The sequence below is a fragment of the Chiloscyllium plagiosum genome, unplaced genomic scaffold, assembly GCF_037043375.1.
Source record: "Chiloscyllium plagiosum isolate Xiang-an unplaced genomic scaffold, Cpla_swu_hap1 HiC_scaffold_11, whole genome shotgun sequence".
NCBI lineage: Eukaryota > Metazoa > Chordata > Chondrichthyes > Orectolobiformes > Hemiscylliidae > Chiloscyllium > Chiloscyllium plagiosum.
Genome location: NW_028270149.1, coordinates 51087307 through 51114421, shown reverse-complemented (window position 1 = coordinate 51114421; position 27115 = coordinate 51087307). Strand labels below are relative to the sequence as shown.

Genomic DNA, 27115 nt, shown 5'->3' with positions numbered 1-27115 from the left:
AGATGTTCTGGAGCTCAATGGCAACAATTTTTAAGTATTGATAAGTTGATAACATTCAAGCTAGTGACTATGGTCTTCAACAACCAATTCTGCTCAGAGCTCTAATTACATTTAGTACCAAAATAGGACTTTGATCCAGTCACTCATGTTAAGTGCATCAAATGATGCATGTTTGTTCAATCTGAACCCTGCATCCAGAAGATAACTCTGCATTTAGTGCAAATATTTACTGAGGGAATTTTTTTTTTTGGAAAAATAAGATAGAGGGAAGTTTATACCTGGTCTGAAAATCCTGCGTGGTAACTGCAGGTATCAAAGACTTGATGCTGTTTGATTAACACTAATGTCCCTTGCAAAACAGGAACAAAAACCCACACAAATTTCAAATCTGAAAGGAAAGATCAAACATATTGGCCAAAGTATCTATTTTCATATTTGGTTCAAAAATACTTAGATTGAGATCAAGGAACCCATTTTTGATTGTGAGACTTAGCAATCATTAAACAGTGACAGAAAGATCACTAAAAAAAGGCAGACAACATATACAGCACATTAAAATAATGCATCTTGGGCATTCTTGTAGGAATGAATTATGGCTCTTATTTAATAAGAAATGCTGAAAGCAGAATCAGAAGTATCCAAACATATACATATTTATATACTTTTTTCACATGTAACAAACTATTTGCTGAAAAAGCAAAACAAAATACAATATAAAATGACAGAGCTTCCAAAGCATAGCTTAAATAGTTTCAAAGTTAATATTAACAGGTTAAACATCACAAATGGTACTATTAACAGAAACACATTGAAATACTTTGCACTTGAAAATAATTTACAATGTGACCCCTGAAACAAGCCAAAAAATGGTTTATAATTAAAGAGAAAACTTTAAATTTTACTATTTACCAGTAACATTAGAGATCCAAAGTTAACAAACATTATTTCTTCTGAGCAAGTGTATTACATTCTTCTCAGCTAAGCTAGATAATTTTAATATTGTGCACTAATTTTCAAATAGTTTGGTTGCAAACATAGTTGGCTGCATGCATTTTTTTTTCCCCCCCCAAGATCTTTCTACAACAGGGTGGAATAGGTGGATCAAATCAAGCAACAATAAAGACACTTAGTCAACTGCAAGGTGAAGGGGAAAAAGATGTGAAGAGTTTACAAGTTAATCATTAAAGCGGTGTCATTCTGCAGCACTTGTAGTTTCAAAGGGCTAGAGAGTAGATGGTGTAGTTGTCCTTGCATCTTTCCCCTCTTTTCCCAATCTACAGGAACTTCTGACAAAATGTAGAAATAGGGAGGGGTGAAAATTTACTTACATTCAGTTCAAAAGAAAGGAACAATTTCACTAACAGTGATAGAACATCATGTGGGAGGACACTCAGTACCCTAATTCTTTCAACAAGATTTTTTTTAAAAATCTACAATGTTAAGAATTGTTACTTTTTTAAAAACTTGAAGTTTAAGATATCAAAACATCTAATATATTCAGTGGTTATTTATTAACAACATTCTTGTGGCAAATAAAAAGAAACAAGCTGTAGCATGTATTCCACAGGCCAATAGCTCATTGTCACTTACACCATATTCAAAGTTTTAGATTGAAGAGGGAAAAAACAATTGTTGAATTTCGTGTTTTGAACAGATCAGCCTCTTCTCACCTCTTTAGTTATTTTGTTATTCAATTGAATTTGAATGTTACATAATAAAAGTAACAATTATGATTAATTACACAATTGCTTCTGCTTAGCAGAGGTATAGTAAAGCAATATTACACAAGTATTTACACAATATATATACACATGTAATCAGCTTTATGACTATGGGTGATACAGCACCACTTCCCCAGACTGTCTGGATTTGATCGGATCAAGTGTCCACCTTAAGCTGGTCTTCTAACTTCAGAACATCAATGGGTGGGATTTTTGCTACTTCAAAGAATACCCTAAAACAAAAGACAAGTAAAATTCTCAAGGACAAGAGTAAATATAAGGAAGGGAATATAGGAGGAGTACTAAGTTAGGAGTACTTTCAGCTGCAGATTAGGACACTTGCTTTTTCACAGGTTTCAAGCTCACACTTAACCAGATCTAATGTATTGTACACCAAAACTCACCAGCTGTGTCAGATGTGGATTAGTGTAAAAGTTATCTGCTGCTGCAACCAAGTGGCCATTCTTAAATTGTAAGAAATAAAAACAACAAAGATGCAGGGATTTAAATTCGTCAAATGGTGAGAAACGAGAAACTGTCAAAAGAAAAAGAGGATTAACAGCTCATGGACAGATGGAAAATAGCAATCTAAAAGAGCTTATGGTGTGTTGGCCTGTCTTAAGGGGGCTATAATTCAAAAATGAGGAAGTTTCTGCTGATGAGTAAATCTAAAACTTGGGAGGTACTCTCTCAAGATAAAGAGATGATCTTTGATGAGAGAAATTGTTTCACTCAAAGAACTAAGAATCTTTAGAATTCAAAGAAGTGTAGACACTCCATCAAATGGTATTTAAGGCTGAGATAGACAGATTATTGGTCTCAGAATCAAGGCTTTATTGGAAATGGGTAGAAAAATGATGTTTAAAGCCCAAGATCAGCCAGCAATTGCATTAATGGTGGAGCAGACTGGACAGACTTCACTCCTACTCATGTTCTACACACAGTCTCAAGTCAAACCCTATGTGGAATACTGTAATCATAAGACAATATAGAAGTATAGCCATGCAGCCTTAAGTCTGCAACAACATTTCAATCATGACTGACTTTTCTCAAACCCATTCTTTTGTTTTGCCCTCCCTCATAACTTTTAATCCCCTTACTAATCAAAGACCTTCAAATGACTTGGCCTGCAGTTTTCTGTGGCAATGAGTTCCACAATCATTATGGCATTACAGCAGCTCAGAAAGAATGTTCACCTGATTGACAATTAGGAATGAGCAACAATGCTGGACATGCCTGCCACATATCCCCAGAAAGATGGTATAGAACACAACAATACAGCACAGAACAGGCCCTTCGGCCCACGATGTTGTGCCGAACATTTGTCCTAGCTTAACCACCCATCCAATTGCCGCTTAAAGGTCACCAATGATTCTGACTCTGCCACTCCCACAGGCAGCACATTCCATGCCCCCACCACTCTCTGGGTAAAGAACCTATCCCTGACATTCCCCCCTATACATTCCACCCTTCACCTTAAATTTATGTCCCCTTGTAACACTGTTGTACCCAGGGAAAAAGTTTCTGACTGTCTACTCTATCTATTCCCCTCATCATCTTATAAACCTCTATCAAGTCACCCCCTCATCCTTCGCCGTTCCAATGAGAAAAGGCCTAACTCTCAACCTATCCTCGTACGACCTATTCTCCATTCCAGGCAAAATCCTGGTAAATCTCCTCCGCACCCGCTCCAAAGCTTCCACATCTTTCCGAAAGTGAAGCGACCAGAACTGCACACAGTACTCCAAATGTGGCCTAACCAAGGTCCTGTACAGCTGCAACATCACTTCACGACTCTTGAATTCAATCCCTCCGCTAATGAACGCTAATACACCATAGGCCTTCTTACAAGCTCTATCCACCAGAATGGCAACTTTCAAAGATGAACATAGACCCCAAGATCCCTCTGCTCCTTATCAAATGCCTTACTAAAATCCATGTACACTACATCCACTGCTCTACCCTCATCCACATGCTTGGTCACCTCCTCAAAGAATTCAATAAGACTTGTAAGGCAAGACCTACCCCTCAAATCCATGCTGGCTGTCCCTAATCAAGCAGTGTATTTCTAGATACTCATAAATCCTATCCCTCAGTACCCTTTCCATTACTTTGCCTACCACCGAAGTAAGACTAACTGGCCTGTAATTCCTGGGGTTATCCCTATTCCCTTTTTGAACAGGGGCACAACATTCGCCACTCTCCAGTCCCCTGCTACCACCCCCATTGACAGTGAAGACGAAAAGATCATTGCCAACGGCTCTGCAATTTCCTCTCTTGCTTCCCACATAATCCTAGGATATATCCCGTCAGGCCCGGGGAACTTGTCTATCATCAAGTTTTTCAAAATGCCCAACACATCTTCCTTCCCAACATGTATCTCCTCTAGCTTACCAGTCCGTTTCACACTCTCCTCTTCAACAATACGGTTCCTCTCATTCGTAAATACTGAAGAAAAGTACTCATTCAAGACCTCTCCTATCTCTTCCGACTCAATACACAGTCTCCCACTACTGTCCTTGATCGGACCTACCCTCGTTCTCGTCATTCTCATGTTTCTCACATACGCATAAAAGGCATTGGGGTTATCCTTGATCCTACCCGCCAAAGATTTTTCATGCCCTCTCTTAGCTCTCCTAATCCCTTTCTTCAGCTCCCTCCTGGCTATCCTGTACCCCTCCAACACTCTGTCTGAACCTTGTTTCCTCAACTTTATGTAAGCCCCCTTCTTCCTCTTTACAAGACATTCAACCTCCCTCGTCAACCAAGGTTCCCTCACACGACCATCTCTTTCCTGCCTGACAGGTACATACATATCAAGGACACATCGTATCTATTCCTTGAAAAAGTTCCACATTTCCACGACATCCTTCCCTGACAGCCTATGTTCCCAACTTATGCTCCTCAGATCTTGTCTTACAGCATTGTATTTACCCTTCTCCCAATTGTAAAACCTACCCTGTTGCACACACCTCTCTCTCTCTCCAGTAGTCACCAGAATTATCCTGGGGAATTAATAGGCTAAGTTAAGGTCAATATTCATAAACTTGCATCTTCCCTTGACTGCAAAGTAGGGAGGCATTATTTAATTCCAAATAAAAGTAGTAATTCAGTGAAATTTATTTTATTGATAATGTTCAATGGGGTACACAGAAGGACACCATTCAGGAGCTAAATCAGGAAGCAGAGATATGGAGGCCACAAACATTTACAATATCCACGAATAACTTGGATGAGGAAAGTGAACATATCATAGCCAAGTTTGTAGATGACAAAAATAGTTTGGAAGACAAGTGTCAAAGCAGACAGAGTTTGCAGAGATATACAGTTCCAGTGAGTGGGCAAAAACTTGGCAGAAGGAATATAATGTGGGAAAACATGAGGTCATGCACTTTGGCAGGAAGGTAAGAGGAGTAATGATTATCTAAAATAGAGAAAGGCTGCAGCAAGTTAAATTAGGGGGGGGGGGGGGGGGGGGGGGGGGGAGATTTGGGAAACCTAGTGCTTATATCACAAAAGGACAAATGGCAAACAGGGCAGTTCAGTGGTTAGCACTGCTGCCTCACAGCACTAGGGACCCAGGTTCGATTCCAGCCTCTGGCGACTGTCTGTCTAGAGTTTGCACATTCTCCTTTTGACTGCATGGGTTTTCTCCAGGTGCTCTGGTTTCTTCCCACAATCCAAAGATGTGCAGGTTAGGTGAATTGGCCATGCTAAACTGCCCGTTGTGTTCAGGGATGTGTAGGTTAGGTGCATTAGTCAGGGGTAAGAGTAGAGTGGTAGGGGAATGGGCAGATTACTCTGAGGGTCGGTGTACTTGTTGTGTCAAAAGGACCTGTTTCCACACTAGAAATTCTATGAAATGTTGGCCTACACTTCAAAGAGGTTGGAGTACAGAAATAACAGTCTTGCTAAGATTAAATAAGGCAGTAGTTACACCACGGCTAGAATATTGAACAGTTTTTGTCTCCTGATCCAAGGAAAGATGCACATTGGAGACAGTCCAGAGAGGATTCACTCGGTCGATCCCAGGTATAGAGGGATTGTCTTATGACAGGAGTTTGAGTAGATTGGGCCTGTACTCGGATTTAAGGAAAATGAAAGGCAACTGAAACATACAAGATTCTTAGAGGAATGAACAAAACTGCAGATTGTGCAAAGACTAATCAGGTTGGGATTCTACTGACTGGAGATAAGAAGAATGAGAGGTGATCACATTGAAATACACAGTTGTGAAGGGGGCTTTTTAGGGCAAATGCTGACAGGATTTTTCACCTCATAGGAGTCTAGAACCAGATCATTATCTCCAAGTAAGGGATCACCTAGTTCAGATGGAGATGAGAATTTTCTTCAGAGGGTCACAAATCAGTGGTATTCTTCACCATACTGGCTGTGGAGACTGAGTTAAGTGTACTCAAGGCTAAGAAACTCATTTTTGATCAGTAGGAAGAGAGAGCAGGGATGTTGAGGATTATCAGATGATCTAACTGAATGATAGAGCAGACCAATGGGATGAAAAGCCTACTCCTTCTCAAGTCACTTCCCAGGAGCGTGTGGAGAGCTGGGACCAAATGAAGTGTCAAGGGAGGTGGTGTATAGATTCTTATGGATTACAGTTCAAACAAAAGGAAAAAATAGGTGGTACATCAGCCATGATCTAACTGAATGGTGAAATAGGCTCAAGAGATTAACTAGAGTAGAGTAGAGTGTGGGGTGCTGGAAAAGCACAGCAGGTCAGACAGCATCCGAGGAGCAGGAAAATCAATGTTTTGTGCAAAAGCCTTTCATCATTCCTGAAGAAGGGCTTTGGTCCAAAACATCGATTCTCCTTCTCCTTGGATACTGCCTGACCTGCTGCGCTTTTGTCAACACCACATTCTCTATTCTAATCTCCAGCATCTACAGTCCTCACTTTCACCTAGAGATAACTAGCTCACTTGCTCCCATGAAATTTCAAATCAAATGCCACAGCACTTCCTAGGGTATTCACAGCACGTTCTCAGACCATAACTAACTTAAGTGTGCCATGTCCACTGTCTCGCTTAAATAGTTTAAAATGTTACCAGATACACAGTTAACTTCTTACTTGTGAGCATACTTGTACCGAACAGCCTTCAGCTTTTCATCTGGCTTACTGTAAAGCAAAAGATTTAGTCTCCTCAGCAGCGAGTGCAAGTCAGTGACATGATATCCAGTGTAATGTTCCAGAGTCGGAGTCTAAAATACAAGAGAACCTGGTGAGCTGGATTGCCTATTTCATGGCGATTTCAAATTAATATAGGTCCACCGAAATATGTTAAATAAACTAATCGTATTCTCAGGTTAGGATTTCATAATTACTTAAACAGCAGGGACAGCACAAAGGAGCACAGCATACTGGAGTACTAATACATCATGTCACTAGTGGCACAATGTCAACTACTCCACCACTCCTTCCCTGACCCAGCACTCAGCCACACTATTTCTGGGGAAATAGAGCAGATTTAATATTCTGTTTCAGTTTCCCACTTTTCCCTTTTGGGAACTGGAATCTACTGCACAATTCTCACATCCCAGTAGCTGGTTCAGAGCAGAGTCGATAAGCAGAAAACTTGGTAGAACCACATTGTAAAACCACAGGGAAATAAAAAGGACAGGGGTGCAGAAGACAGTCTCTGAATATGCCAACTCAGGTTATGCTCACCCATCCTCCAAGCTCTTTCATCTTGAGGGCTAGTAGCAGGCAGGATGCTGCTAATTTAGAAGCACTCTCCCAGATAAACTCATATTCCTGCAGGGTCAACTCACAGATATAACGTGCAAGCGTCAATGTCTCAAGGTTGGCTCTAGCACACTGTAAATATTCAGATGGAGATAGATTCAGACGATTAATCTCAGACTGCTCAAAATTAAAGCAATATTTCCAAGTAATGTGACAAAATAATTCATGAACCGCACTAACAAAATGCTGACATGATAGTCAGATAACTTCCCCTTCTAACACTCAGTGCTTCAATCCATTTTTCCTCCCCATAACAAATGCATTTTAGTTACGTTACAAACCGTAAACAAGTGCCCAAGTAATCCTTCACAACACTAAAAATGCGTCAAAATCTCTTTCAGCAATGTCTGTGTTGAATCCCTACATCACGGATAGAGGCCATTTGGCCTGTCAATGCTTCACCAACTGTCCAAAAGATCATCCCACCCAGAAGAACATAGAAGAATACAGCGCAGTACAGGCCCTTCGGCCCTCGATGTTGCGCCGATCCAAGCCCACCTAACCTACACTAGCCCACTATCCTCCATATGCCTATCCAATGCCCGCTTAAATGCCCATAATGAGGAAGAGTCCACCACTGCTACTGGCAGGGCATTCCATGAACTCACGACTCGCTGAGTAAAGAACCTACCCCTAACATCTGTCCTATACCTACCCCCCCTCAATTTAAAGCTATGCCCCCTTGTAATAGCTGACTCCATACGTGGAAAAAGATTCTCACTGTCGACCCTATCTAAACCCCTAATCATCTTATACACCTCTATCAAGTCACCCCTAAACCTTCTTTTCTCCAATGAAAACAACCCCAAGTGCCTCAGCCTTTCCTCATACGATCTTTCTACCATACCAGGCAACATCCTGGTAAACCTCCTCTGCACCCGTTCCAGTGCCTCCACATCCTTCCTATAGTATGGCGACCAAAACTGCACACAATACTCCAGATGTGGCCGCACCAGAGTCTTATACAACTGCAACATGACCTCAGTACTCCAGAACTCAATTCCTCTACCAATAAAAGCCAGTACGCCATATGCCTTCTTCACCGCACTATTTACCTGGGTGGCAACTTTCAAAGATTTGTGTACATGGACACCAAGATCCCTCTGCTCATCCACACTACCAAGTATCCGACCGTTAGCCCAGTACCCCATCTTTTTATTACTCTTACCAAAGTGAATCACCTCACACTTAGCTACATTGAACTCCATTTGCTACCTTTCTGCCCAGTTCTGCAGCTTATCTATATCCCGCTGTAACCTGCCACATCCTTCCTCACTGTCAACAACTCCTCCGACTTTCGTATCATCCGCAAACTTGCTCACCCAACCTTCTAACCCCTCCTCCAGGTCATTTATAAAAATGACAAACAGCAATGGTCCCAAAACAGATCCTTGCGGAACACCGCTAGTGACGGCACTCCAAGGTGAACCTTTGCCATCAACTACTACCCTCTGTCTTCTTCCAGCCAGCCAACTCCTAATCCAAACTTCCAACTCACCCTCAATGCCATACCTCCGTATTTTTTGCAGTAGTCTACCATGGGGAACCTTATCAAACGCCTTACTAAAATCCATATACACCACATCTACTGCTTTCCCCTCGTCCACCTCCTTAGTCACCTTCTCAAAGAATTCAATAAGGTTTGTGAGGCATGACCTGCCCTTCACAAAACCATGCTGACTATCCTTGATCACATTATTCCTATCCAGATGTTCATAAATCCTATCCCTTACAATTCTCTAAGACTTTGCCCACAACAGAAGTGAGACTCACCGGCCTATAGTTGCTAGGGTTATCCCTACTCCCCTTCTTGAAGAAGGCAACCACATTTGCTAGCCTCCAATCTTCTGGCACTACTCCTGTAGACAACGAGGACATAAAAATCAAGGCCAATGGCTCTGCAATCTCCTCCCTTGCTTCCCAGAGAATCCTAGGATAAATGCCATCAGGCCCAGAGGACTTATCTATTTTCACCCTTTCCAGAATTTCCAACACCTTTTCTCTACATACCTCAAAGCCATCCATTCTACTTAATTGTGACTCAGTACTCACATTGAATACTGACGAAAAGTATTCATTCAGTGTCTCCCCAATCTCTTCAGCCTCCACACGCAACTTCCCACTACTATCCTTGACTGGACCTATTCCTACCCTAGTCATATTCTTTTATTCCTGACATACCTATAGAAAGCCTTAGGGTTTTCCCTAATCCTACCAACTAAGGACCTTTCATGTCCCCTCCTTGCTGCTCTTAGCTCTCTCTTCAGATCTTTCCTGGTTACCTTATAACTCTCAATCGCCCCAATTGAACCTTCACGCCTCATCTTCACATAGGCGCCCTCTTCCATTTAACAAGGGATTCCAATTCCTTATTAAACCACGGCTCCCTCACACGACCCTTTCCTCCCTGCCCGACGGGCACATACTTATCAAGGACACTCAATAGTTGCTCCTTGAACAAGCTCCACATATCAATTACACCCTTGCCTTGAAGCTTACTTTTCCAGGCCACACATCCTAAGTCATGCCTCACAGCATCATAATTTCCCTGCCCCCATCTATAACTCTTGCCCTGTAGTGCACACTTATCCCTCTCCATCACTAGAGTAAAAGTCACCAAATTGTGGTCACTGTCCCCAAAGTGCTCACCTACCTCTAATTCTAACACCTGACCTGGTTCATTACCCAGAACCAAATCCAGTATGGCCTCACCTCTTGTTGGCCTATCTACATATTGTGTCAGGAAACCCTCCTGCACACATTGGACAAACACTGACCCATCTAACAAACTTGAGCTATAGCTTTCCCAATTAATATCAGGAAAGTTAAAGACCCCCATAACAACCACCCTATTACTTTCACTCTTCTCTTGAATCATCCTCGCAATCCTTTCTACGTTTCTAGGACTATTAGGCGGCCTGTAAAAAACTCCTAACAGGGTGAGCTCACCTTTCCTATTCCTAACTTCAGCCCAAACTACCTCAGATGGCGAGTCTTCATCCATCGTCCTTTCCACAGCTGTAATACTATCTTTGACAAGCAATGCCACACCTCCCCCTCTTTTACCCCCACCTCTGACCCTACTAAAACATTTAAACCCTGGAACCTGCAACAGCCAATCCTGTCCCTGTTCTACCCATGTCTCCGTAATAGCCACAACATCGAAGTCCCAGGTACCAACCCACGCTGCAAGTTCATAACAAAACTGTTTGGGGTCAAATTAGTATGTTCCCTCACTAGTACACTAAACAACAGGAAAAATTCAAATTATACAAAACAAAGTGACCAACCTTTGCATATCTTCTCAAGAATCGATAGGCCACAGGAATATTGATATCAAACTTCATGGTTCGGAGAATGTTAACCTCCATTGAGAGCAGTTCCTCCCTTTGGTATGCATCATCACAGATGTACAAGAAATCATCCACACAGGGAGGACACCGCTCCTGGAAATGATAAATGTGCATCAACCCAATCCACACTGAAGGCAGCTTACCATCTAAACAATGGCTCCTGCTCCAGCAGCGACTCAGACTTAACTCATGATCCAGTAGATAAAAGTTTTTTTCTTTGTCAAAATACCCATGTTGACAGTGTCCAGAGTTATTCAGTAAATATTGTTATAATGGCCTCATTTGCAATGAGACTGCAGCCAAGATCAGCTAACCCTTTCTTCATTCCAATACTATTCATTAAAGCACAAGCAAATGACTGGAGGAGCGTGGAGCAGGTTGGGAGAGGGGACCTACTCAATAAGGGCAGCAGGAGCTAAAACCTAGTGAGACAGAGCTCCTTCAACTTATTTTAGACGAGTCTGAACTCAAGTGTGACACCACTGGAAACCAGGTAGGCGATTGTTAAATATTTCTTTCGTATTTCATTAGATTGGCCAAGTGGTTTTAAAAAAAAAAATCAAACGATGATATTAAGGCTTAAAAGTAGTTAGAAAATTTACTTTTAAAATAAGCAAAACCCAAAACTCAGGAAAGAGACTCAATGTCGGCAAGGACTTTATTTGAACCATGCTGGGATCAGTGTCCTGGGTGAATTGTATAACAAGGGCAGTGAATAGCAATTTCCAATAATTAGTGGCAGAGTGGGGAGGAAATTGAACTCTATTGAAGGGAAGTTTAAAAATACTTATTAAAAAAAACCAAGAGTACAGAATTGCAAGATAGTAAAAAAGTGATAATCAGAATGTGAAAGGAAGGGATAGCAATTAAGCAAAAGCATACAAAAATTGCAAAGTAATATGATTAAAAAGTCAAAAGCTTAAAGTCCTTTCTCTGAATGCATGCAGCATTTGTAACAACATTGACAAGTTAATGGTGCAAATATAAATGAATACAACTTGATAGCTATCATTGACATGGTTGCAGGGGGACCATGTCTGGGAAGTCAGCGTTCAAAAGGTATTCAAATATTCTGGACGAATAGGCAAAGGGGAAAGATGGGTAACTTTGTTTAAAAAAAAGGGATAGTATCATTGTGGTGTTGAGTGGTTATATGGGTCCAGTGGATTGTGATGCAAGTATCAGTTTGGATGTAAATAAGGAATAGAAATGGAAAGAAGTTATGGGTGAGATGGGAGAGGAGAGTCATCTACAAGGTTGCAAAAAGTGTTGCCTCATTGTAGGCCATAGTGTAATTTTTAAAAAAAGTTAGTGCAAGAAAGGCACCGCAATTGTCGAGTGATTTCAATCTACACATTAACTGGACAAATCAGTTGGCCAAAGGGAACATGAAATACAAGTTTGCAGAGTGCATCAGGATTAGTCTTAGAGCAATATGTTGCACAACTTAACCAGCTACAGGATACTTTAGCTCTATAAAGGTGCAATGAATGAGTTAATAAGGTAGCTAATCATTAAAGATCCTTCAATCACAATATGTAAGAAGTTCTAGTGAGAGATAGCAAACCAATATCTTCAATTTAAATAGGGGCAATTACAGAAGGATGACTAAAGTTATCTAAAGCACTATATTGAAAGGTCAATAGATGGACAGTGGCAGACATAAAAGCTGTTTTTATAAATGCTCAGCAAAAGAAATTCTTGTCAAAAAGGAATCAGAAGGGCAAACCACCACTGGTAAATAAAGACATAGTCAAAAAATAGTTCCCAATCAGAAATTAAGCCATATAAAGTGGCAAAAAAGTTGCAGCACTTTAAAGAATGGAAGCAGGAGTAGTTGATTAAAAAGCAGAGAAAATTGGAAGTAAAATGGGCAAGAAAAATACAAAAAACAGCAAAACCTCTACAGTTGTGTTTTAAAAAAAAGTAGCTAAAATGAGTGTGGGACTGGTGTTGAGAGGAGGAATAATGTTTGACAAATTTGCTAAAGTTCTTAGAGCATATAATGAACAGAAATGATGAGGTGAACCAGTAGGTATAGTATTTGGATTTCTAAAAAGCATTTAAATAAGGTGCCACAAAAAAAAAGTTATTGCACAAGACAGGAGCTCAGGGAATTGGGGATAACATTAGCATGGATTGAGGATTGAGGTTTACACAATGTTTGGAGAGATATAACTAGTGGAATGCCACAAGGATCAGACTTCAATTGCTTACCATCTTTATTAAGAACAACTTGGAGGAGAGGGTAGAGTGCAACATATCCACATTTACTGATGATAAAAGATAGGTGGGGGGGTATGTTGTGACAAGGACATACCCCCCCACTTAAGAAAGTTGAGGTCATGTACTTATGTAGGGGAATAAAGAAAAATCAAAAAGCAAGCCATTATCTAAGTGGGAAGGGACTCAAATAACAAAAAACTGTAGTTCAGATATTTGGCTGCCTTTTGCATGAAAGAAAAAAAAGGTTCACATGCCAGTGCAGCAAATAATTAGAGACAAACAAATTTTGACTCGTATTGCTAGGGGGCTGAAGTTTCAAAACAGATGACTTGTTACAGCTGCACAGGGTGTTGGTGAGGCTACACTTGGAGTAGTGTGTAGTTTTTGGTTCTCGCATTGAAAGTATTTACTGAAAATGGAAGCAGTTTAAAAGTGATTCATTTGGCCGATTCCTGGAAATGTAAGGATTAGACATTTATTCTTTGTAATTAAAGAGAATGAGGCATGATCTTGTTTCAAGAAGATTGGAGACAGCTTAACAGATTAGATGCTGATATGTTGTTTTCACTAGTGGGAGAATCTCAAACTAGTGGATGTAGTTAACATAAGAGGATGTAATACATATCCATTTCTTCAGTCAAAAGGATAGAGTGTGTCTGGAATTTTCAACCTCACTTATGGGAGCTGGATAACAAAGTTTTTAGAGGAACTAGTAGATTTTTGGAGTTGAGGACTGGGAGGAATTGGCACAAAAAAGTGGAGGCCTTTAAAAGAAGATTAGCAATCATCATCTAAATAGCATAAAAGGCTTGAGGGGATGAATATCCTACCCCTGTTTTTAGTTTCTTATCCAAGATTCTCAATGTAGCATTTATATCAATTCATAGGAGCATGACTAGAAAAATTGACAGTTAAATAAACTGACATTAGCAGTTAAAATATCAGAAAGAGTATGCAAGAAAATAAAGGGGAATTGCAATTCTTAAGACCTAAAACAGTTGAAGGTATAGGTAACAAACAGCAGGGTGAAGAAAATGAAGCATGTATAAAAGCCAGTGTTGGAGGATAGTAAAACATTGTCAAGCTGGACAAGTTAAAATAGCGGGGTAGGGGGACATGGAATGGTGACGTACAAGAAGGACTTGATAGAAGTCAGGATACAGGCAGAATTTAGATAAGCTCAGCTTTATATGAGCAAAGTTATGAGAAGTAGCCTACTTAGTCCCCTGAACCTGCTATACTATTCAAGAACTATTTACTTCACCTTCTCACCTATCCCTCAGACTGATGAGCAAAGGGTGAAAAGTTATCTACTGAACGTTAAGACTCCACTTCCACCATACTTTGATGAAGGGAGTTTCAAAGACTCATGAACCCACCAGAAGAATATAGTCTGAGTTAATTAGATAGCTCTTGGTTCTAGATTTTTCCCCCAGAGAAGGGAACGTTTTTCCATTTCCACCTTGTCAAGACCCATCAGGTATATTTCAATCAAGCCCTTTCTCATGTGGCTGAATTCCAGTTTCTACATAGTTAGCCTGTCCAACAGGTTATTTAAAAAAAAAACATTTATTCCAAGTAGCAGACTGGTATGCCATCTCTGAACGCATTCACATTAGTCTCTTTAAAAAGGACCAAATACTGTATACAATACTCGATGGCCTCACCAGTGTTCTATATAACTGAAACATAACCTCTCCATTTTTGTACTCAATCCCCTCACAATAAACATTCTATTACTTTCTTAATTACTTGCTGTACCTGAATCTTAACCTTCTGTAGTCCCTTCACCATTTAGATATGTTTTCATTCTTCTTGCAAAAAAAAAAAAAAGGGCTAATTTCATAATTGACCTAAAATATACTCCATTACCAGATCACTACCCCACTCATTGGACTGATCTATTTCCCTTCGGTAGTTTTATGCCACTTCACAACTTACTCTCCTATCCATCTTTGTGCCAACAGCAAATTTAGTTAGCTATTATACATTCAGTCCTTTATCCAAGAAATTAAATGTAAATAGTGAATGCTGGAGCTCCAGCACACCATTCATCACATCTCAACTGGAGAATGGCTACAACACCCAACAATCTTTTATCCATACTAAAAATCCATACTACCTGCACCAGGAGCTTTCATATTCCACAATAACTTTTGATGTGACACTTCAAATGCCTTCTAGAAATTTAAGCACTGTACATCCACCAGTTTGTCCTTATCCATAGTACAAGTTATTTTCTCAAAGAACACAAGCGAATTGGTTAAACAAAACTTCCCTTTCACAATGTTGACTCTGCCTGATTAATTAAGTGCACCGGTACAGCATCTTTATTAATGGCTTCTAAAATTATCCCAGAGTAGATGTTAATCTAGCTGCCTGTAGTTTCTTGCTTTCTGTCAAACATTTTTGAAGAGAAGGATTTCACCTAATTTTCTTAATCTAATGGAATTTCTCCATGATAAAGAGGAGATTATGGAAAATTAAAACCAATACATCAACAATCTTATTTGTTACTTATTTTAAGAAACTAGGATGAAGTTCATCAGGACCCATTAAAGGGTGTGAGGAAAGAGTTTTAAAAAAAAGTCGGATAAAAGTTGCTTACATCAAATTTTGCAGCAATGAGGATTGCAGTAGAACCCAGAAGTTGCAGTGTTTCCCTCATACACACCGTCAGTGCCAGGTAATGATCCACTAGCTTCACTGCTAGATACAGAGTCTCATGATTCAGTTCAAAATTTTCCTTTTGAAATTAAAAAAATAAATTATTGGATTTGGAACTTTGCATGAAATTAATCACAGCGTAATGCAAAAAGCTATGAACAATATGTCCAATGGATCTATGATATGTATGCTAACCAAATGCTTTGAGGACACTGGAGGATACCAAATGAATGTTACTGTTAGAACTAGTGGACAATTATACAACACCAAACTGAAGGTATAGTTGTACAGCACCATTAAACAAATATGCAAAGGTGCTTCAATAAAATTCAACATTAAGCCAGAGATATTAGAACATATTTTCAAAAGCTGCAAAAGGTTTAAGAAATAGAATGAGGTAGCTTTTAGGGTGCAATTCCAGTGATTAATGGATAGGTAGCTGAAGGCACAGCCAATGGTGAAATCATTTTTAAAAAATACAGGAGAAACAAGATCACCAGGCTTGATGAGGTTATGGAGGACTTGAAGAGAGATTAAAATATACAAATCAGACTTATTAAATAGCATAATAGCTTTGAAGGTTTGAAATGGTCCACTGCTTTTAACATTATTGGCTTTTCTTTAGAAAATCTGAAGGGAAAATAGTGAATAGGCAGCTAGTGATGGAAATCTATAGATTGGAAGATACCTAAATCTTCAGGTAAAACAACATGTTTCAAAATTACTCACCCTGCTATTAGTCTCATCTTTGCTTCCATTGTAAATGTCCCCACTTATGGGTAGAGTACTTTTTCCACAACCTTCTGCTGGATAGCTAACTGGAAAACTCTCTACACTTACCAAGATCAGACATATATTGGAAGGATTTACAAGCTGATAGTAAGATTGGTTTGGCCAATTACAGAAGCAAATTCTGAAGTCAACAAGTCCTGGCACGGGACTCAAACCCAGAGGTAGGGATGCTACCACTGCACTACTTAATTAGCAGATTAACTTCACTGACAGGCAAATGCATTTTTTGTAATGTGCTGCCTGGATGTAATAGATAACCAAATTCCATTTACGTGAAGATCTCTGGTGGGTTTATTGAAAGCTAAACTAGTAATCACTAAACACAGCCTGGGTCTAGGGAGCTAACGTGCAGAATGGCGGCAGCAGCATCTGGACAGGTAATTACATTCAGGTGCCTGGCCTACTTGCATGTCAAGCTCCTTAAAAAGGGACATTATGCAAAGTGATAATTAACAGGCTCATTAATATGAACATTTCGTATTGTTGAAGCAAACTAATTGATTGTGTGTTTCCAGACTCCACTTAAACTTCAAATATTTCCGAGTGTGCCTCCACGTTTAATATACAAGTCAATAGTATAGTTGCTACCTACAACTTGCAATTCAATCCTTGTGAATTGTACAAATTAAAAAGTAACCTGAAGGAAGTGTTAGAACCTTTGTTTCACCAACGCAATCAATTTCAAACTTTTATCCTGCATAACAATCTCAGAAGTATTGAGAAACATTCATTCCTACAAGCTAATGAGAGTTTGGGTTGAGTGGTGATTTGGTGAAGAAAAACTGAAAAATCACTCCGACTTTACTCAAATCCACTCTCCTACCTTGTGGAGTTATGGGCACAACCCTGAAGGCCCTCTTGGCCACGAATGGCACATATTACAGGATCCAGTGTGTGCAGGATAGAACCAAAGATGCAAGGTTTGTAGCTCAGGTTGAGGTTTAAGGGTGTAGGTTTGGTATCCAGACGTTTCGTTACCTAGCCAGGTAATGAAACATCTGGATACATCAGTGGCGATCTCCAAGTGAAGTTGTTGTCTCTTGCTTACTATTTATATGTTTGTCCTGGATGGGGTTCCTGGGGTTTGTGGTGATGTCATTTCCTGTTTGTTTTCTGAAAGGTTGATAGATGGTATCTAGATCTGTGTGTTTGTTTATGGCGTTGTGGTTGGAGTGCTAAGCAAAGACATGCCAGAGAATTCCTAGAGGCCTGGCACTCCAATCACAACGCCATAAACAAACACAGATCTAGATACCATCTATCAATCCCTCAGAAATGAACAGGAAATGACATCACCACAAACCCCAGGAACCCCATCCAGGACAAACATTAAATAGAAAGCAGGAGACAACAGCTTCGCTTCACTTGGAGGTCGCCACTGATGTTACCTAGCCAGGTAATGAAACGTCTGGATATCAAGCCTACAACTCAGCGAGCAAACCTACACCCCAGAACCAAAAATTACAAAACAAGCTAAAATGAAAAATCAGTCCAAAGTGTCTAAAAGGTGACTGTTTACTCACCTGCACCTCGACCATCCAGTCGACTAAAATTCCCCTCATCTCAATGTTCAGGTCAGGTTGCTTTTCCATATAGCCTTTTAGAACAAATTGTTTCTGCCAAACACAAACACATGGTTCTAGAATGAATCTATTTATTTTAATGTTAATTCATTACTAATTGCACAAAGTCCATTCAAACCACAAAAACATTAGAAAATTTCAGCTTCCAGCTGTTCCCAATTTCTACCTATTGCTCCATTTTATGAATAAACCTGGAACCCGAGAGGTTGGCTATGGATTCTCAGTTGCAAAGTTTGACTATATGGAACCTCAAAACTAGACTTTGTAAAATTTACTCTATCACAGAATCCATCAGACATCAAAGTCCTGAAGTAATACACCAACTCCAGAATATTTAGTTCTCACGTTGAATTTGACTCCCTATTTCTAGAATCTAGAAAAGTACAGAAACTAAATTGTACAGAGTAAAAAGTCAAAATATTTATCCAAATATTTTTGAAAGATCTATGCTTTGATCAAGTTCATTAGCATAGTTAGCAAACCTGCAGGTGGCATCAGTACTTTTGTATAACTGCTATCCAATTTCTAGACAACTCCTCAAATGTTAGACAGCAAATGCAGAGCACTGGGTATAAAAATATGGAATGACAAGACAATGCAGAGAATTAAAATACAGACTAACTGTAACAATCTGCCAATCCCATCTACTTTGTTTCAAAGAATACAAGACCAATGATGCTTTTAGGGAAAAAGCAGGTAAGTTACAAGATAATAGTTTGCTTACCTCCCTCTCCTTCATATAGTTGAATATATCATTCACATAGATTGCATTCAAGAATGGATCTTTCAAATTCTCTTCATCAACTTCATCATAGTCAGGCAACTAAAACCATGAGAAATTCTCCAATTAGAGTCATAGAGTGATAGAGATGTACAGTATGGAAACAGACCCTTCGGTCCAACCAGTCAATGCCGGCCAGATATCCCAATTCAATCTAGTCCCACCTGCCAGCACCTGGCCCATAGCCCTCCAAACCCTTCCTATTCATATACCCAAATTCCTCTTAAATGTTGCAATTGTACCAGCCTCCCCCACTTCCTCCGACAGCTCATTCCATACACGTGCCACCCTCTGCATAAAAAAGTTGCCCCGTAGGTCTCTTTTATATCTTTCTCCTCTCACCCTAACTTACGCCCTCTAGTTCTGGACTCCCCCACCTCAGGAAAAAGACCTTGTTTATTTATCCTATCCATGCCCCTCAATTTTGTAAACCTCTATAAGGTCACCCCGCAGCCTCCAACGCTCCAGGGAAAACAGCCCCAGCCTGTTCAGTCTCTCCCTAGAGCTCAGATCCTCCAATACTGGCAATATCCGTGTAAACCTTTTCTAAACCCTTTCAAGTTTCACAACATCTTTGATAGGAAGGAGACTAGAATTGCATGTAATATTCCAACAGTGGCCTAACCAATGTCCTGTACAGCTGCAACATGACCTCCTAACCCCTGTACTCAATACTCTGACCAATAAAAGCAAGCATGCCAAACACCTTCCTCACTATCCTATTTACCTGCGACTCCACTTTCAAGGAGCTATGAACCTGCATTCCAAGGTCTTTGTTCAGCAACACTCCCTAGGATCTTACCATTAAGTGTACAAGTCTTGCTAAGAATTGCTTTCCCAAAATGCAGCACCTCGCATTTATCAGAATTAAACTCCGACTGCCACTTCCCGGCCCATTGGCCCAGATCCTGTTGTAATCTGGAGGTAACCTTCTTCGCTGTCCATTACACCTCCAATTTTGGTGTCATCTGCAAACTTACTAACTGTACCTCTTACGCTCGCATCCAAATCATTTATGTAAATGACAAAAAGTAGGAGGACCCAGCACCGATCCACTAGCTACTCTGAAAAGCTATTAAGTAGCATGGTCTATACAGTTTTAGTTCAACAACACCAGAATGAAATACAGAGACCTAGTGAGGACCTTTGCATAACAGATGGCAATAGTGCATGGAATCTGATGAACCTAAGCCTAGGTTGATACAAAATAGTTTTACAAGAATATTTACAAGTGATAATAAATTAGTGGACAAGGATACACTTCCCCAAATCAGGGGGTCTCAGTCTTAATTGTTTTCAGGCCTTAAAAACATTAGAACAAAGCTGCTGACCAAATAATCCTGTCAGGTATCTTTTATCTCAACACCTTTTTGAAATTAGAGAAAAGAAAACTTTTCTTGAATAGAATTTGAAGGCAGACTTCTTCAAAATTCATTCCTTGGAAAAAGTGATAAAAAAATCTTGCATCCACAAATATTTTACAAACTGGCTATGAACCATTTTGAATTTTTGGTAGAGAGTGGGAAAAGCAGATGGCTGGCCTGTCTTTGGTAAGTAATCATGAGTCGAGTATATCATTAGCAAGGCCAGTTTGGTCACCCATTCTGAACTGACCGAGAGAAGGTGGTAGTAAGCAACGTTTTTGAACTTCCACACAGCAGTCGCACATCCAAAGTTGCGAGGAAGCAAATCTGTACAGAGAGAAACTTGCAGGAGGTACTTTCAGGTATCTGCTGTCCTTATCCTTTTATGTGGTAGGCATCAAGAATTTGGAAGTTGCTGTCTAAGGAGGCTTGATAAGTTTTGGTTGCTCTTTAAAAAAAAAATCCCTCAACTACTAACAGTTTTAAGTAGGTTACTTTGTCCTAGATGACATCAAGCTGAATTCTTGTTGGAACCAAATACACCTAAACAAGCTAACTTTTCAGACTTGCAGGCTCATGTACATAGCAGTAACAGAGTAGAGTTGCTATCCCAAGTACACGTTGTTCTGCTGTAACACACATTTCATTAACAAAAATTCACTAAAGTGATTGATGAAGCACAAACCTTTAAAATGTCTGTTTGCTGTAACGCGATTAAATTACCAACACTAAATGCTGTTTCTAAAGCGCGATTTTTCTGTAAATCAGAATTGTACAAGAACACAAACATTGCATTAAAAAAACTACTTGTATAGCTCAACAAATCGAACAGAGAAAGGTGCTGTGGAACTTTGATTTCTTTTCTTTCTTTGGGAAAGGGACGATTGGTGTGCTGGTGGCATGAGAATCACAGCAGCCTATGCCAGTGTCTGCTGAAACCAAAAAGGTGGGTTGGTCAGGAGGGCCTGCCACACTGCACTGACTGACATATTGTCAAGTTAAATGAAACAAACAAATTTGCCCTTCAGTCCTTATCTACCCATCGACTCATGGCACTTCATCTTCAAGAGGAGGAACGTTGTCTTACTCAGCCCCATGGTACATTGATCAAGAACCCACTCACTGCACTTTGCCAGCCTGGCCATTAACATTCCAATATGCCATTTCATTTTCAAATTACTCACTGATTTGAGACTGCTGGTACAGAATAAATGTTGTGTAGTTGTCTACATGGCCAGCACAAGTTTAGCTTTAATCATAAAAGTACTTTTAGATGGAGTAGTGGAGTCTGTTGCTAGATTATCAAATCCAGCAGCAGACCCCACTGCTCCACCTAAAGTTTGTTTACCTTGGGGTCTACTGATTTATCTACATCAGCTGCTTTTTCCTCAGTTGGTACCAGTCTCTTGGGTTTCTTGTGTACTGCTGCATTATCCTGATGCTCCAGAGGAGCTTTAGGTTCTGTACTGAAGGAAGAAATTAGAAGAATGGAATTCTTTAGTAATATCTGCATCATTCATTGTGTAATTAATAAGTCTGTCACTAGCATCACAAGTCAATTTCAATATCTTTAGAAGAGTACCCAAGAAGTTTCTCTACAAGATTCCTCAATCTCAGCAGTATCCTGATTATTCCAAACTTTATTAAAATCAGTAATTCAAATGTTAACAAAGCTGGACACATTTTACACAGTTAAAGTTTAGCTATGGAATTGAAGAACTAAAAATGTTGTATAGAATCCAAATTAAACTTTCATGCAGTAAAGTGAATGAAAATTAATGTAATTTACAGAAGAATGATATATAGATGGGCATGATACAATAATACTTTTTGTAAGTGAGTATGTGTGTACAAACAGATGAAAGGTAACTGTATAGTTATGAACATTTACATTTAGATACAAAAACTTGAGATAGTGTCCTTCTACCTTTTTTTGGGTCTGGAACAGTTTGCAATTATACCAAAATTACTACCATTCCAAGATATTCAGTTTGAGATGTTAAAGAAGAATTCCAGCTGTATTCAAATGTAGCAGTTGGGAGATTACCAAGAAATTGTCCCAGCTAAACATTCAGCCCTCAACCACCAGAGAAACAAAATAACTCCTCTCATCTCAAATTTTGTTTGAGGGATGCTCCTGCCACTTGCCTTAGTTACTACAGTTAAAGCAACTTGAAAAATACAGAAATTGCAATATTGACATACACTCAGAACTCAAAACATGGAACCCAGAAAGAGAACATTCACCTTTTTAAATTATTCTCTTCATTTTTCAATGTTTCTTGTGCAATGACACTTTTTTGACTTTTCTTACCCACCACCTTCCCAGTTTTTTTCTTTGAAACCGGATCTTGACCTTGTTTGGCCTATTAGCGGTGAAAAAAAGTTAGGGTAAGATATTAGTTAAACAACACACTTTCTCTAGTCAAGTTTTTTTTTTTAAAAAAAAGGTATAAAACCCATTTATTTTGGACAGAAGGTGGTTTCACCCATATTAAAGAAAGCAATCCAGTCACGGAACTTACATTTGTGAGATCTTCAAAAGCTGATCTCTTCTTGGGCCCACCTTGGGGCGATGAAGGGGAACGTTTGATATGAAGGCAATCATCCTGAATGAAGATGTAGGAATTAGTATGCAATTGAAATCAAAGCATTGGCCATTAAAATCTATGCAACTTTCTAACAGATACACAGTGCTAGAAAAGAATATTTATTACGGATTGTGGACAATACAGAAAGAGGCCCTTCAGCTAACTCATCCACGGAGACCAGGTTTCCTAACTGAAAATCCTATTTGCCAGCATTTGGCACATATCCCCCTGAATATATCATATCCATATACTTGTTCAGATGTCTTACGTGTGGTAATTGTACCTGCCTCTACCAATTCCTCTGGCAACGTTTTCCACATGCTTACCACCCTCAGAAAAAGTTTATTTTCTCCTTCACATTAATTTGCTTCTCAACAATCCTGCCACTTCCTCAGGCAGAGACAGTAAATAAGCTACATGAATCCTGACTTCCGCTGATACTGTTCAGGGTAACAAATGCAAGGAACCACCTTGGCTAAGAATCTAAAAAGGGAATTAATATGCTAAACCACGAAGAGTTGTTTGTTAGCTGCTTTAATAAATTAATGAAGACAAACTAAAATAGATAATCTTACATTACAAATTTTGAATTATAAAACATTCAAGAAAAACAAACATTTGTTTGTGAAGGACTTGTATAATGCCAGGATTGCAAAGTCAAAACTGAATTGTATTTCGAAAGTACACTTGGACCAATCCCATTAAGAAGAATGGGGCTGATTTTAACAGTCTTAAAATATATCACTTTAGCAGAATTAGCTTTCCCCTTCCAATCTGATGTTAACAGCATTCTAAAGGCCTGAGAAAATTGAATTTTGTTCATTATTGGAATGTTCATCCCCAATTGTCTTTTAACAGAATGGCTTGTTTCAGAGGGCAATTCAAAGTCAAACATTACTGTGGATCTCGAGTCACTTGTTTAGCCAGATCAGAGGATAGCAGATTTCCTTTCCTAAAAGGAAACATTCGGGAACAAGATGGGTATGTACACCATCAGGCTAACTTTTTGATTGCAGATTTTACCGTACTCAGAATTTGACCATTTGCCATAGTTGGATTTAAAGCCAGGTATCCTGAATATTAACCCGGATCTCTAGATTAGGAGAAAGTGAGGGCTGCAGATGCTGGAGATCAGTCTAGATTAGTCTACTGATATTACTGTCATGCCACTGCCTCCCCCAAAGTAAAATGACGAGCAAGTGTTTCTGGAAAGGTTATTTGAAACCTCCTTGCATCTGAAGTGAAGTATGTAACAATTATGCTAAATACTTCTTGTTTAGGAGATTAATATCAACACATCTTCAGAGCCAATTTGTCCACGTTGAAGAATATGAGGGCATCATTCCAACAATCTAAAATGCGACCATCTTTTGAAGTAATAATATTGTTACACATTTCCAACATTGTATGTTCTTACTCAATGCTGTCTTGGTCAGCATCAAACCTGTCCTCAAGAACAAGTGGAGTTAGTTGCAATGGATTCTAAATTCTTCAGTGAAGCATTAGAGTTTCCAAAAACTACAAGAGCAACCTCTGCCAGCAAAACCAATTTGCTAAAAGCTATTTTCACAGTGAAGTCCAGATGTGTCCAAAAAGTATAACACCATAACTCATACTCCAAGGAGGAGGTCAAGAAGCCACGGATGATAAACAGCTACAATTCAATCTTACAGGACTTGTTTTGTTTGAAAATAATACATTAAAATTTGCCAACATGCTGAACAATGCAACAGTGATGTAAGACAAACTTGTAAACATCGAAAAGGAGGAAATCATCGCCAACATACCATCAACGTTAAATACACAACTTAGGACCAATTTTTGCTGCAAAACAATGGACAAACTACTCCAATTTGAGGAAGGCAAACATCTAGAATTTGAAAGAGGATGCAATTGTCCAAATGCAAGTATATTTAATACAATGTTCAGCAAAATGTCACAAGCTACAGTGCATATTTAAAAAAAGGATGTATTACACATCTCTGAAGCAGGTGGGACTAGAACCCAGGCCTTCCCCCTCTGAACAAGGAGACCTGGGTTCCAGTCCCACCTACTCCAGACATCTGTAACAACATCTCTGGAAGGAGGAGATTAGAAAATATCTACCTTGGAAACAATCAGTGGAAACAGGTGTTTGGGCTGTGCAACAGCTGCTATTCTGCTAGAACAATTAAAAAATTTAAGCATGTGACCAGATTTAATTGCAAATTTTGCCATAATTAACCATAGGTCTTTATAACCGATGAACCTTTGAAGTTTAACAATGAGAAACAATCCATATGCAAGGAATTTAAATCTCACTTTTAGATATAGGAGTACAATTTAGGTCAAGTTCTACTTTAAAATATAGGAAGTTATGTTGACATTCATCCAACTTCAGACTCAAACTAAGATACTCAAAATTTTAAAAAACAGAAAATGGTGGAAACAATTAGCGTTTCAATTTTTGCAGGGAGGGAAGCTAAATTAACCTTTCTTATAGTTGACAGTTCATTAGAACACTAACCAGAAACGTTAAATTTGTTCCTCTGTTGTTGCATGGAATCGAGTATGTCCAGCAATCTATGATCTTTCATATTTACAGTTTAGGAGATATCCTGCTGTTGTTAGCCAAGATTCAGTTAGATCAACAGATCGAAAGTAGACTTTCAAGTATAAACATATACCACACGACTGATTTCCTTCCGTTTAAAACCAAACAAACATTCTACCTACAGAAAATACCTGTTGCGACATTATCTAACGTATTAAATATTGTGCATTAAGCAATAGCATCAATCGGGAAAGCTTGCTGAAGGCTTTTTAAACGACCCTGATCTATCTCTCTCTCTCTCACTCACTCACACACACAACCTCTCAGATTTTTTTTTGAAATGGCATTTAAGTTAATGCTCTTACCTTCTCCGTTATAGAAGGTTCCTTCCCAAATGATCTACATTGAGGGATATTTGCTTCCGAGGCTTGCGGCATTGCTCCGGCAAGCCTGAAGGAGGGTGGGGAAAGAGGGAAGGTAGGGAAGAAAAGGACCAGATAACCTAAGGAGAAAAAAATGAGAAGTTAACATTTGGTTAGCGGGAGTAGAAGACCTGGAGTTCTATTATTTGCCGTAATATCATACTATAACAAAACGACACTCATTTAGCAAATACATATGGCCGCATCCCACATGCTATTGACTCTCCAATCGAAGTGCAGTCCTCTTGGGATTTGTGCGTGCGTGGGAGAAGGGGAAGGTGGGGAAAGAGGAAAAGGGAATAGTAAATCCACACACAGTAAGAAATTTGCAACAAATGCATCATTGCTAATGCAACCAAACTGAATGAAACGAGCGGCAGCAATTCACTAACCTGCTGAAACTCCAACTTTGTGAGAGCGATGCTGATTGAAAACACCAGACTGGGTAAGAGACTCTAAATGCAGAGAGTTGAGGAAGGAGCGTTGCTGCAAGTGCTCTATTGAAGGTGTAAGTTAGTGGGTAACAAACAGTGAAAAACTCCTGACTCCACACACACCGCTCACTGTCCCTGTCCCACACACCTTTTTTTTTTGAAAAGTGCGGCATAGCCACTAGTTTTCCACTATTGGCTGCAGGCTATCCAGAGATGGCCAATCAGAACGCCACCAGGATGCGTTGCTAGTTCGCAGTTGCTAAGGGAGGAGCCTTTTTCAAAATGGAACGCGCCTGACCAATGAGGGGAGAGGGGCGGGGCTCTGAGCCGCACATCTTCGTGAGTTGGTGGCAAAGGGAACTTGTCTCTTTAAAGGCAGAGCAAGCCAGCAAGAGAAGGCAACTGGAATGTTTTCCGCTCTGGTGGTGTTTGTGGAGCGAGAGAAAGGAAAACAAACTAATCCAGCAAAAAAGAAACAGAGTTCATATTTCGCGTCTAGTATGATTCTTTATCAGAACATTACCTTGTTGCTGCCTCCCGCTGAGTCTGTCCAACATTTCCTGTTTTCCTGGTATCTAAAGTATTCCACATTTATTTAACAATGAAAACATCGGGGAAGGGAGGCATATGTTAAATAAACGAATGAGAGGGCGGCAGTTCCAAATGATGTTTCTTAATGGCATATTATTTCATTATATTTGCATTTGATATATCATAGTAAAATATATTATGAACACATTAGCATTCACTTAATACAATTTATAACCTTTGTTTTGCTCCCTGATTGATTCCAGTCTAGTTATTATTTACTTTTTCCAGAGCTGTTTGTTGGTTCAATGAAAACTCCAATGTGAATTCTAGTCTATAGTTGAACAGAATCCTGCATA

General features: G+C 39.5%; 1 protein-coding gene across 2 annotated transcripts; it reads right to left on the bottom strand.

The window, feature by feature from the left end:
* Positions 1-583: 583 nt before the first annotated feature.
* On the bottom strand, positions 584-26364 carry ccnb3 (cyclin B3). 2 transcript variants are annotated; one of them, XM_043704681.2, is made up of 13 exons: positions 26187-26364; positions 25738-25874; positions 22774-22857; positions 22496-22614; positions 21597-21714; positions 20934-21005; positions 18828-18926; positions 18044-18136; positions 15670-15807; positions 10773-10928; positions 7405-7554; positions 6808-6938; positions 584-1954 (listed from the first exon to the last, which is right to left on the bottom strand). In XM_043704681.2, exons 2-13 carry the CDS (start codon positions 25807-25809, stop codon positions 1879-1881), a joined length of 1308 nt encoding a protein of 435 aa, XP_043560616.1. In that variant the 5' UTR covers positions 25810-25874; positions 26187-26364; the 3' UTR covers positions 584-1878. The 2 variants fall into 2 exon arrangements, with proteins under 2 accessions (XP_043560616.1, XP_043560618.1); XM_043704683.2 differs by lacking the exon at positions 20934-21005.
* Between the last annotated feature and the right edge of the window lie 751 nt (positions 26365-27115).

Excerpts from the sequence above, each read along its gene's own strand:
- ccnb3 (XM_043704681.2), bottom strand. The coding sequence starts at position 25,809 with ATGCCGCAAGCCTCGGAAGCAAATATCCCTCAATGTAGATCATTTGGG. Across the intron at positions 22,615-22,773 it reads CTTTTGAAGATCTCACAAAT|GCCAAACAAGGTCAAGATCC; the intron begins GTAAGTTCCGTG and ends CACCGCTAATAG. Across the intron at positions 1,955-6,807 it reads CGGTACAAGTATGCTCACAA|GGTATTCTTTGAAGTAGCAA; the intron begins GTAAGAAGTTAA and ends CTTTTGTTTTAG.